A 13,508-nucleotide genomic window follows, 5' to 3' on the forward strand; every position below is an offset into this window, starting at 1 on the left:
AGCATACCATGCCAACCCAGATCGCTTCAAAAACAATTAACTTGATTAATTTAATAGTAATTAGGAAGAGTTGCAAAGCAATCTTATTAGTAAGGGATGTATTTTCTCTCTTTAAAATATTGTAGAAAGCGTAGAAACCCTACAGTGCAGAAAGAGACCATTCGGCCCATCGAGCCTGCACCAACAACAATCCCCCCCCAGGCCCCATCCCCGTATCCCTATATATTTACCCACTAATCCCTCTAACCTACGCATCCTGGGACACTAAGGGGCGATTTAGCTTGGCCAATCAACCTAACCTGCACATCTTTGGACTGTGGGAGGAAACCGGAGCACCTGGAGGAAATCCAGGCAGACCCGGGGAGAATGTGCAAACTCCACACAAACAGTGACCCAAGCCGGGAATCGAACCCAGGTCACTGGAACTGTGAAGCAGCAGTGCTAACCACTGTGCCACCGTGTCGCCCGTAATGTATTGAAAGTTTCTGTTCGAAGCAAAAGTGTAGCACCCCAAAAATTTTAGATGTACGTTTTAAAAACTCCTTTCAGAAATATTCAGGCTTTACAACTTAATTGTAGAAAACTGCTTTCTTTATGGTATTACAAGTTGTTCTTGTTTCAGATTTACAAGTTCCAACAGAGAAAACATCGCAGCATGAGCTGATAAAGGATTGAGATGGGCATTGAGTGCAAACAACTTCCAAAAATTGAGAATTTTACATGGGTGGGAATTCATGAGTAGTGGGTAAGTAATTTTGAACTTTTTGCGTGTTTCCCCCCTCTTTGACTGAACTTTAAAGTTTATTGCACAACTGTAGTGAACTGGCGCCTACAGATAGCATTTGCCATCATTCAATAAGATTCAGTCAAGCATATCATACTCAGCTCTGATGGAAGATCATTCATCTATTACTGTTTCCAGTATTTTCTGTTCATATTTCTGCGGTATGTTTTCAGCTGTTACAAATGTTTATCAGGCAAGCTTACTTGCAGGAAGTTTGCCCGACTGGGACTACATGAGATCAAGGTCTCGGAATTTCAGGTGGAATTGGAAATAGTTCAACATGGGGTGGCACAGCGGCACAGTGGTTAGTACTGCTGCCTCACAGTGCCAGGGACCCAGGTTTGATCCCGATTTGGGTTATTGTCTGTGTGGAGTTGACACGCTCTCCCTATATCTGTGTGGGTTTCCTCCAGGTGCTCCAGTTTCCTCCCACACTCCAAAGACACGCTGGTTAGGTGAATTGACCATGCTAAATTCTCCCTCAGTGTACCCAAACAGCGCCGGAGTGTGGCGACTCGGGGATTTTCATAGTAACTTCATTGCAGTGTGAATGTAAGCCTACTTGTGACTAATAAATTAACTTTTATATTAGGGAGGAAGAAAGGTTTCTGGAGCAAAAGGTACAGCGGGGAGACAGTGGCACAAGAGTTTCAGAGGATAGCCTCCCCACTGGCAGTGTTAGGAAGGAATGGTGATAGGTCAGAGAGATGAGGGAGGTTAGACTGGAGCAGAATGCTCTAAGCAAATTGTCCTCTCTAACTGACCTCCTGTGGGTAGGATGAGGTCTCTGGGCAAGGTCATTAAATGATTACAGTGGCACCATGTTCTGGAGAAAGAGAGAAACAGTTGAAGGGAGGGCATCACGGTGGCACAGTGGTTAGTGCTGCCACCTCACAGCACCAGAGACCTGGGTTCAATTCTGGCCTTGGGTGACTTTCTGTATGAGGTTTTCTCCCCATATTTACGTGGGTTTCCTCCGGGTGCTCCGGTTTGCTCCCACAGTCCAAAGATGTGCAGGGTAAGTGGTGCCGACTCGATGGGTCGAATGGCCTCCTTCGGCACCGTAGGGGTTCTATGGGTGATTAGCAATTCACTATAAATACAGTTGTAACAGAGAGATTAGGAATGTATAGGAGCAGGACTTCAAGAATGTAACATGTGTCTAAAGTGTTGATGTCATGAAGAGAGGATTCATTTTTTGGGCTGTATGGCTTGTTTCTATGCAGCAATTTCTACAGAATGCATAGTGATTTTCAGAATAAAGTATTTTATCCCTGTTATCTTAAAGTAACACTCCTTTCCCCTCTGCCTCCAGCACCTGTTTGCCAGTATAATACCATTAAATGAGAAATGTTTTTGTATTTATAGTGAGGTGTATATAGTTCCGACCACTTAAAACACCCATGTTTAAAATGAGCCGTTACTTATATTGACCAAAAAGCTGCAGCCAAAATCATTGTACCAGTGTTGATTTCAAAATTGTTTGTCCTAACTTAAATGCGGTGCTTATTTTAAGCAAGCACCACTGAGCTCACTTACTGTTTTGCATCTTGATAAGCTGCACAGAATGTTAAAATTAAATTAAAATTTACTTATAGGTGTCACAAGTAGGCTTACATTACCACTGGAATGAAGTTACTGTGAAAATCCCCTCGTCGCCATACTCCAGACCCTGTTTGGATACACTGTGGGGGAATTTTGTATGGCCAATGCACCTAACCAGCCTGCCTTTTAGACTGTGGGAAGAAACCTGAGCACCCGGAGGAAACCCATGCAGACAACGTGCAAACTCGACACAGACAGTCACTCAAGCTGGGAATCGAACCCAGGTCCCTGGTACTGTGAGGCAGCAGTGCTAACCACTGTGCCATCGTGCTGCCCTGCCACACACACCGCCCCCCCCCCCGCCCCCCCATTACCCAGCAGTCCTAATTAATAACTTGCAGTAGCAAAGAAATCTTTCCACATGTGCAGCAGCTGTGCTCAATGGTAAAACATGCAGTACAAACTAATATAAAAACCAATAATACCATGCATGGAAGGAATCCTCAACTATATTAAAAGTTGGGTTTGTCAAGAGAAACAAGAATGCTGGGTTTTTTTTCCTGGTCTACATGCATCTTTTGTTCAATCGGATACTCTCCAAGAAAGGCAAAACACAATTCTTTTATCAATGAAGTATAGCCTTTTTAAAAATTTACATCATGCTCTGCAAATTTAAGCAGGCATAATTAGCACAATGCTAAATCAGCCCAGAATGTGCTGCTGCTTCATCTTGTCTGCTGCAATAATTCAGAATGTGGCGATGCCGGCGTTGGACTGGGGTAAACACAGTAAGAAATTTAACAACACCAGGTTGAAGTCCAACAGGTTTATTTGGTAGCAAAAGCCACAAGCTTTCGGAGCACTGCTCCTTCGTCAGGTGAGTGGGAATTCTGTTCACAAACAGGGCATATAAAGACACAGACTCAATTTACAGAATAATGGTTGGAATGGGAATACTTACAACTAATCAAGTCTTAAAGGTACAAACAATGTGAGTGGAGACAGCACCAAGACAGGCCAAAGAGATGTGTATTGTCTCCAGACAGGACAGCCAGTGAAATTCTGCAAGTCCAGGCAAGCTGTGGCACCTGTCTTGGTGCTCTCTCCATTCACATTGTTTGTACCTTTAAGACTTGATTAGCTGTAAGTATTCGCATTCCAACCATTATTCTGCAAATTGAGTCTGTGTCTTTATATGCCCTGTTTGTGAACAGAATTCCCACTCACCTGACGAAGGAGCAGCACTCCGAAAGCTTGGGGTTTTTGCTACCAAATAAACCTGTTGGACTTTAACCTGGTGTTGTTAAACTTCTTACTGCAATAATTCAGTGACAGCTTTGAACTCTGGAACTGCAGCACCCTCCAGTTTGAGACTTGAAACATCCTTTGGGCTATAGCAACTTATGAAAAGTAGTGCTCACCTGCTGGTTCACCAGCATGAACCATTATAAGCAGTGGGGACCGTACTACAAAATAATGAACACAGTTACAACTATGGAAAATGACCAACTGAAAATAAACGTAGAGGGAAGAGGATTTGGGATTCACAAACACAAAATAATTATATTTTAAAGTCATTTTAAAATGTTTTTTATTACAAAATGTTCTTTCCAGAGAAATATATATAATGTTTGCTCACATGTAAGCCTTGTAATTATTGCCTATTTTTTGAATCCTTATATCATATTTGGAGTCTATGAAGGGTTCTGTTGTGGCGTAGGTGTTTGTTAGGGCTACCACGCTTGCTATATCCTGAAAATCGTAATGATTTTCTACTTTCACCTGGCACCATCCATTAAAAGGCAGCATCGGGGAAAGGTAGAAGAGAGGGAGAGAAGAGAAAAGAATCAGATGAAGTATTTCTGCTGAAATATTACAGAAGTAATTTTCTTCAGTGAGGATTTCGAAATGGTTTTCCATCACATTTCCATTGCATAATATCATTCACAGTGCATGAAATAAAACTGGACATAAACTTTTGTTTAATGAGTCCAAATATACATCCAGAAGAAAGCTTTGGCCAAATAACATTGAAGGTTTAGGCCCATGTTACAAACAATCTTCTGAACTTTCAGGCACATGTTTCCGACCACACTGGCCCCCAAGGCCGAAATTCCCGCCCGAGATCGTGGTCTGTGTCCTGCCCGCTATGATTCCCGGGATGGGAAAATTCCACCATTGGTCTGTAGGTAGTAGATAGAATGGGCTAGTTGGTTTCAGCACAGAAATACAGTCCTATCATATTATAATGGTAAACAACAAGAACCTTAAGATTTAGAGAAACGTTTCTGTACAATTGTTGACTTTTGGCTTAGGCAATTATAAAAGATTAGTTACCTTTCCCATGCCTGAATGAGCATGTCCAATCTTCACAACAGCAGGAAATGTTGGCATGGTTAACTGAAAATACAGAAAATGTTCTCATTAATTCATTGTTTTCATTCTATTTACACCATGATTGAACAGAACATATTTCATACCATATCAGATATTACCAAGAGCATTGAGTTCTTTTTATTACTCCTTAAATAGAAACTTTAGGATTTACTGGCAATTCAGATGGATAAATATTATAGCTCCTGTGCCAACAACAACTTGCATTTAAATGCACCTTTATTGCAGACAAATCTCCCAAGAAATCTACATTTGGTTGTTAGACCTGAGCCATGGTCAGTCGGAGATCAAGGGGTAGATTTTTATGTTCACAGATCAGATAATGTTATTATATCACTTGAATGCAATTATGTCCATTCTTAAATAAAGAGACAAAAACTGTACACAGTACACCAGACGTGGTCTCACCAAGGCCCTGCCCAACTGTAACATCTCTACTTTTGTATTCCATTCCCCTTGCGATAAACAGCTACACTCCATTTGCCTTGACAAATGTCCTTTCTAGTCCAAAACATGAAAATTTATCATAGAAAACAAGGGAATGACAGAGCAATTAAACAACTACATTAGTTCTGTCATCATGGATGAAGACACAAAAAAACTTCCCAGAAATGCTAAGGAACCAAGGGTTTAGTGAGAAGGAGGAATTGAAGAAAATTAGTATTACTAAAAAAAAAGAGAAATTAATGGGACTAAAATCCCCAGGGCCTGATAATTTACATCCCAGTGTACTAAAGGAGGTGGCCATGAAAATAATGGATGCATTGGTTGTCAGCTTTCAAAGTTCTGTAGATTCTGGAACAGTCCAGGCAAATTGGAGGATGGCAAATGTAACCCCGCTATTTAAAAAAAGAGAGAGGGAGAAAACGGGGAATTACAGACCGGTTAGCCTACCACCAGCAGTAAGAAAAATGCAATAGTCTATTATAAAGAATGCAATAACAGGACACTTAGAAAATACCAACAGGATTTATGAAAGTCAACATGGATTCATGAAAGGGAAATCATGTTTGACAAGCCTACTGGAGTTTTTGAGGATGTATCTAGCAGAATAGATAAGGGAGAAACATAGAAACATAGAATATAGGTGCAGGAGTAGGCCATTCAGCCCATCGAGCCTGCAGCACTATTCAATATGATCACGGTTGATCATGCACTTTCAGTATCCCACTCCCACTTTCTCTCCATACCCCTTGATCCCTTTAGCCACAAGGGCCACATCCAGTTCCCTCTTGAACATATCTAATGAATTGGTAGAGAATTGGTAGAGAATTCCACAGGTTCACAATTCACTGAGTGAAGAAGTCCTGAATGGCTTACCACTTATTCTTAGCCTGTGACCTCTAGTTCTGGATTTCTGTCAGTTCCTCCTTCATGCTAGACCCTGTGTCCCCTATTATTTCTGGAAGGTTATTTGTGTCCTCCTTAGTGAAGACAGATCCAAAGTATTTGTTCAGCTGGTCTGCCATCTCTTTGTTGCCCATTATGAATTCACCTGATTCTACAGAAAGGAGGAATTGGTAGGGCTAGGGAACCGTGGTGCACCAAAAAAGTTTCTTTGTTGGTTAAAAAGAAAAAGGAGGCTTATGTTCGGATGAGACGTGAGCACTCGGGTAGTGCACTAGAAAGCTTTAGATTGGCTAAGAGGGAGTTGAAGAGCGAGCTTAGAAGGGCTAAAAGGGGACATGAGAAGACTTTGGCGGATAGGGTTAAAGAGAATCCTAAGGCGTTCTATAGGTATGTCAAGAACAGAAGGTTGGTTAGGGCAAGTTTAGGGCCAGTTATAGATGGCAGAGGGGAGTTATGTGTGGAACCGGAGGAGATTGGTGAAGCATTGAACCAATATTTCTCTTCGGTGTTCACGCAAGGGGACATGAATATAGCTGAGGAGGACACTGGGTTGCAAGGGAGTAGAATAGACAGTATTACAGTTGATAAGGAGGATGTGCAGGATATTCTGGAGGGTCTGAAAATAGATAAATCCCCTGGTCCGGATGGGATTTATCCAAGGATTCTCTGGGAGGCAAGAGAAGTGATTGCAGAGCCTCTGGCTCTGATCTTCAGGTCGTCGTTGGCCTCTGGTATAGTACCAGAAGATTGGAGGTTAGCGAATGTTGTCCCATTGTTTAAGAAGGGGAACAGAGACTTCCCCGGGAATTATAGACCGGTGAGTCTCACTTCTGTTGTCGGCAAGATGTTGGAAAAAATTATAAGGGATAGGATTTATAGTTATTTGGAGAGTAATGAATTGATAGGTGATAGTCAGCATGGTTTTGTGGCAGGTAGGTCGTGCCTTACTAACCTTATTGAGTTTTTTGAGAAAGTGACCAAGGAGGTGGATGGGGGCAGGGCAGTGGACGTGGTATATATGGATTTTAGTAAGGCGTTTGATAAGGTTCACCATGGTAGGCTTCTGCAGAAAATGCAGATGTATGGGATTGGGGGTGATCTAGGAAATTGGATCAGGAATTGGCTAGCGGATAGGAAACAGAGGGTGGTGGTTGATAGTAAATATTCATCATGGAGTGCGGTTACAAGTGGTGTACCTCAGGGATCTGTTTTGGGGCCACTGCTGTTTGTAATATTTATTAATGATCTGGATGAGGGTATAGTTGGGTGGATTAGCAAATTTGCTGATGACACCAAAGTCGGTGGTGTGGTAGACAGTGAGGAAGGGTGTCGTAGTTTGCAGGAAGACTTAGACAGGTTGCAAAGTTGGGCCGAGAGGTGGCGGATGGAGTTTAATGCGGAGAAGTGTGAGGTAATTCACTTTGGTAGGAATAACAGATGTGTTGAGTATAGGGCTAACGGGAGGACTTTGAATAGTGTGGAGGAGCAGAGGGATCTAGGTATATGTGTGCATAGATCCCTGAAAGTTGGGAATCAAGTAGATAAGGTTGTTAAGAAGGCATATGGTGTCTTGGCGTTTATTGGTAGGGGGATTGAATTTAGGAGTCGTAGCGTTATGTTGCAACTGTACACAACTCTGGTGCGGCCGCACTTGGAGTACTGTGTGCAGTTCTGGTCCCCACATTACAGGAAGGATGTGGAGGCTTTGGAGAGGGTGCAGAGGAGGTTTACCAGGGTATGGAGGGGAGATCCTATGAGGAGAGGCTGAGGGATTTGGGATTGTTTTCGCTGGAAAGGCGGCGGCTAAGAGGGGATCTTATTGAAACATATAAGATGATTAGAGGTTTAGATAGGGTGGATAGTGATAGCCTTTTTCCTCTGATGGAGAAATCCAGCACGAGGGGGCATGGCTTTAAATTGAGGGGGGGTAGTTATAGAACCGATGTCAGGGGTAGGTTCTTTACCCAGAGGGTGGTGAGGGATTGGAATGCCCTGCCAGCATCAGTAGTAAATGCGCCTAGTTTGGGGGCGTTTAAGAGATCCGTAGATAGGTTCATGGACGAAAAGAAATTGGTTTAGGTTGGAGGGTCACAGTTTTTTTTTTTAACTGGTCGGTGCAACATCGTGGGCCGAAGGGCCTGTTCTGCGCTGTAATGTTCTATGTTCTATGTTCTATGTTCTAACTGTAAGGGACCTACATTTGTCTTCACCAGTCTTTTTCTCTTCGCATATCTATAGAAGCTTTTGCAGTCAGTTGTTATGTTTTCTGCAAGCCTACTCTCATATTCTATTTTTCCCTTCCCAAGTAAACTCTTTGTCCTCCTCTGTTGAATTTGAAATTGCTCCCAGTACTCAGTGAACCAGAGAACCAGTGAATGTGGTGTTTTTGGATTTACAGAAACCTTTTGACAAAGTCCCACATAAGATGTTAGTGCGCAAAATTAAAGTACATGGGATCAGGTGTAATATATTGGCATAGAATGGGAATTGGTTAGCAGACAGGAAACTGACAGTTGAAATAAATGGGGAAATAAATGGTCCAAAGATGTGCGGGTTAGGTTGATTGGTCAAGTTAAAATCGCCCTTAGTGTCCTGAGATGCGTAGGTTAGAGGGATTAGTGGGTAAATATGTAGGGATATGGAGGTAGGGCCTGGGTGGGATTGTGATCGGTGCAGACTCGATGGGCCGAATGGCCTCTTTCTGTACTGTAGGGTTTCTATGATTTTTCGAAGTAAGAGTTTTAACAACACCAGGTTAAAGTCCAACAGGTTTATTTGGTAGCAAATGCCATTAGCTTTCGGAGCGCTGCTCCTTCGTCAGATGGAGTGGATATCTGCTCTCAAACAGAGCATACAGAGACACAAAATCAAGTTACAGAATACTGATTAGAATGCGAATCTCTACAACCAACCAGGTCTTAAAAGATCCAGACAATGTGAGTGGAGGGAGCATTAAGCACAGGTTAAAGAGATGTGTATTGTCTCCAGACGGGACAGCCAGTGAGATTCTGCAAGTCCAGGAGGCTTTTTCGAAGTGACAGGCAGTAATTAGTGGGCTCCTGCAGGGATCATTACTTGAGCTCCAGCTATTTACTATATACAAGGGACCTCCCCTCTGCCTGCCAACCACCCCAGAGGCCTGCAAGCAACAGGGGGGGCAATTCATCTGTTTGCACTCTAAGTACTCCCGACAGTGGGAAAACCAGAGTCTTCCCTACTGGCGTCAGCAGCGCCTGTCAGGTGGGATTCTCCCACCTTCAGCATTTAAATTTATGCATCCTGAGAATCATGCCGGCCAACTTGGCTTTACAGAAATCGAGCCCCACACTGGCAGACAGACCCCCCCCCCCCTCCTCCCCACAACGGACATGGCAACCCCTGCTGGCAAGGGGGCAGAGGGGCATCCTTCCCCCACCGTCCATGAAAGATTGTGTCACACCCCCACACACACACCACGCAGGCATGAGGGTGATTCGAGCCTCCCCCTGGTGCTACCAGGAAGCTGGAATATTTGAGCTACCCGCATGCTCTTTTGCTTTTGAGATTTCCTGGAAAGAAAATAGTCCTTGTTAGATGGCAACTGAATCCGAAGAGGGAGCAGATACAGACTGCGTCTTTTGCAACACTGCACTAACAGGGTCCTTTCAGCTGTATGTTCAAACCAGCGGTGGCTATATGCATTTATGCCTTTCCCCTGTTCATGGTCATTGCCTCCATATGACCTCAGTGGTAATGGTGAGACTGTTACTAGTCTGGAACTCAGTTCCCATTATTTAGACAGCAGGGACAGCAGTGTTGAATCTGGCACACCAGGTTTCTAGGTGAGTTAGTTTAAGTATTAATGATAGAAGCACAGACTTCTCTTTGGACTCTGAAATGTGAACTGTTAGATGCAAGAGTTCACTGACACTTTGTAGGTCTTGGACAAGTTTATTAGGGGTTCATTCAAGATGTACACCACCTTTCAGTCTTGCTCACCCTCTCTCTCTTACAAGATGTCACCAGTCTCTCTCCTTTCTATTATTCTTACACAGATTATTATTCATTACTCCAGAAATGCCCATTTACATTCATAGGTTAATTAAACACACCACATAAGGTGGTCAACACTGATTAGTCCGGACCTCTGATCATGCATCGTGCGCGAGTTAGCGGTCTCCTGCCAAGATTAGCTAAATCACACACTGTGAGTATGTGATGATTAGAGCAGCACATGTAACACTGTAACATGCTCCCAGAATAAGTGAAGCTTTCAGCAGGGTTTATCCTGTGTGAAACTTGAAGCTTCAGTAGGGTTTATCCCGTGTGAAAATGTTAATGAAAATATCTCAGAGAAAATGTGATAAAAATGGTATATAGAAAAGTAAAATAAAACAGTGGCTTCCCACAGTACCATCTTTGTGCATGTTCCTGGAGTTGCCTCTTCATGGTGGACCATATGCTGCTGCAATGCCATTCAGCGTGATATTACACACATGGGCAATCGATTCAGAAACTGAACTGTTATCTGCAGTGATGTGGAGATGCCGGCGTTGGACTGGGGTGGGCACAGTAAGAAGTCTCACAACATCAGGTTAAAGTCCAACAGGTTTATTTGGAATCACGAGCAGCACTCTGAAAGCTCGTGATTCCAAATAAACCTGTTAGACTTTAACCTGGTGTTGTGAGACTTCTCACTGTTATCTGCAGGACATTGCCTGTGATGACTCCTAGTGCATGCACATTCATTTGGTGCTCTTCAAAAGCAGGACCAACAAGACTTGGATCCCAAGGCTCTTCAGTCACGTGGCTCTGGATCCCAACACTGCAATCAGCAATATCCTCTTTCTCGTACAACCAGCATTTCTTTCTGCCCCATTATCCCATGTAACCCAGGGATGGATATTTCTGGTACGGTGCATGTGAGAGGTACCCACATTTCTGGGCAAGCCATAGGATTATAACCTCTTTAAATCCGTGTAAGCAGTCTCTTAAATACATTTATTATATTTGATGAAGTACAACTCACTGCTTTATCATTTCAAAACCAGACACACATCATCACCCAATAGTTTATCTGAACACTTATGTTTAATTCAATTATGAGTTATGGAAAAAAATGAAACCAATGAGGTGCCAAGTTTCACAGTCATTTATTTCAATCAGCCAGACCACTATAATAAATATATACAGATCAGGCATAAAATTAAAGATAATACAAAGTCTTCCATTTCCTAGTGCATTAATCCCAGGCCTAATTAGTCTGCATGTTAGTTTATCAGTTACTGCTAAATGATTTCAAGATTTCTAAGCTGGCTACACTTCAATACTAGTGTTTTCTTCTCAGAACAAAAAAATCCACACCACTTCTACCACCATGTGTGTGAGAACTATTGTCTTATACCTAACCTCCACGTGACAATCCCTATCAGAATTGCTTGATTGTGCTGTGTCACCATGTTTGAAGGAAATCAAGCTGATATTCTGTCTTGGTTCCTCGCTTTCTGTCTTATGTGGGCTTGCATCTTGGGTTTACATCGATCTCCGAGTCGCCCACACCAATTATCCTTGTCAACAACAGGCAACCCTGACGAAGGGTCATCCTGATTCGTTGTCTCTATTCTCTCTCCACAGACGCTGTCAGACCTGCTGAGATGTTTCAGCATTTTCTGTTTTTGTTTCAGATTCCAGCATCCGCAGGATTTTGCTTTTAACCAATTATCCTTGTGCTTCACCATCCTGCTTGATTTGCTGCTGTTTCTTTTTGATCGTTTTCTTAATTGGTCTCAAAGCTTCAGCAAAGCATTCAACATTTTTTTGGCAGTCGATGCCTATTGTTGCAAATGTCATATAATTCATTGTCAAAATAATATATGTTTAGGTGACCTTGTACTGTTCTTTTGCATGACATGTTGATATCAGAGATGAGGGGTGTTGATTATGAGGAGAGACTGAGCAGATTGGGTTTGTACTCGTTAGAATTTAGAAGGCTGAGGGGGGATCTTATAGAGACCTATAAGATAATGAAGGGGCTGGATAGGGTAGAGGTGGAGAGATTCTTTCCACTTAGAAAGGAAGCTAGAACTAGAGGGCACAGCCTCAAAATAAAGGGGGGTCAGTTTAGGACAGAGTTGAGGAGGAACTTCTTCTCTCAGAGGGTGGTGAATCTCTGGAATTCTCTGCCCACTGAAGTGGTGGAGGCTACCTCGTTGAATATGTTTAAATCATGGATAGATGGATTCCTGATCGGTAAGGGAATTAGGGGTTATAGGGATCAGGCGGGTAAGTGGAACTGATCCATTTCAGATCAGCCATGATCTTATTGAATGGCGGGGCAGGCTCGAGGGGCTAGATGGCCTACTCCTGCTCCTATTTCTTATGTTCTTATGTACTGACCAACTAAGCCATGCCTGATTTAGTACTGATTTAGCCTGATTACGTTAGTCATGTTTGCTATGAGAATTGTAGAAATGATCCAAATGGCTGCAGCCAAAACTTTTGTGTTCTTTCAATGGCAATTCAGGTATTTGGCAGTTGCATCTTGGTCTTACCTGTTGTTTTGCGTCATATTGTTCAAATGTCCATACTTTTCTTAAAGCCCAGGCCAGAACCTCCAAGGTGTTTTATGAAGTCAGCCAAGACCCTAAGTTCTGCATTTTGATTTTGGCATTGGTGAACATAAGGTGTTTCACTTCAAGTTTGATTCAAATGACCCACTAGGAAGCATTTATCAAATAAAGTTTTTTTAAGAACACAGTTAAAATATAATAACAAGAATTAGCACAACTTTTACCAATTACAGAACATTAAAAATGACACAGTATAACTCCTAACATAGAACACAGAACATAGAAAAACTACAGCACAAACAGGCCCTTCGGCCCACAAGTTGCACCGAACACATCCCTACCTTCTAGACCTACCTATAACCCTCCATCCTATTAACTCCATGTACTCATCCAGGAGTCTCTTAAAAGACTCTATTGAGTTCGCCTCCACCACCACTGACGGCAGCTGATTCCACTCGCCCACCACCCTCTGTGTGAAAAACTTACCCCTAACATCTCCCCTGTACCTACTCCCCAGCACCTTAAACCTGTGTCCTCTCGTAGCAGACATTTTCACCCAGGGTAATAGCCTCTGAGAGTCCACCCGATCTATGCCTCTTAACATCTTATACAGCTCTATTAGTTCTCCTCTCATCCTTCGTCTCTCCAAGGAGAAAAGACCGAGCTCCCTCAGGCTATCCTCATAAGGCATGCCACTCAATCCAGGCAACATCCTTGTAAATCTCCTCTGCACCCTTTCAATCTTTTCCACATCCTTCCTATAGTGAGGCGACCAGAACTGAGCACAGTACTCCAAGTAGGGTCTGACGAGGGTCTTATATAGCTGCATCATTTTCCCTGGACTCCTAAACTCAATCCCTTGATTGATAAAGGCCAGCACACCATAT

The 13,508-nt window shown here is 42.9% G+C and overlaps 1 protein-coding gene across 2 annotated transcripts in view; it reads right to left on the reverse strand.

The window, feature by feature from the left end:
• The window catches only part of syn2b (synapsin IIb), a 427,582-nt gene that overhangs the window by 129,393 nt on the left and 284,681 nt on the right, over positions 1-13,508 (reverse strand). For both annotated transcript variants that reach the window (XM_078203303.1, XM_078203309.1), the window contains exons 6-7: positions 4,667-4,729; positions 3,969-4,111 (exon numbers count right to left, since the gene is read on the reverse strand). In XM_078203303.1, the coding sequence (XP_078059429.1) occupies positions 3,969-4,111; positions 4,667-4,729 (206 nt within the window). The remainder of the gene's footprint in view (positions 1-3,968; positions 4,112-4,666; positions 4,730-13,508) is intronic.

The sequence above is a fragment of the Mustelus asterias genome, chromosome 3 (genome assembly GCF_964213995.1).
Source record: "Mustelus asterias chromosome 3, sMusAst1.hap1.1, whole genome shotgun sequence".
Taxonomy (NCBI): Eukaryota; Metazoa; Chordata; class Chondrichthyes; order Carcharhiniformes; family Triakidae; genus Mustelus; species Mustelus asterias.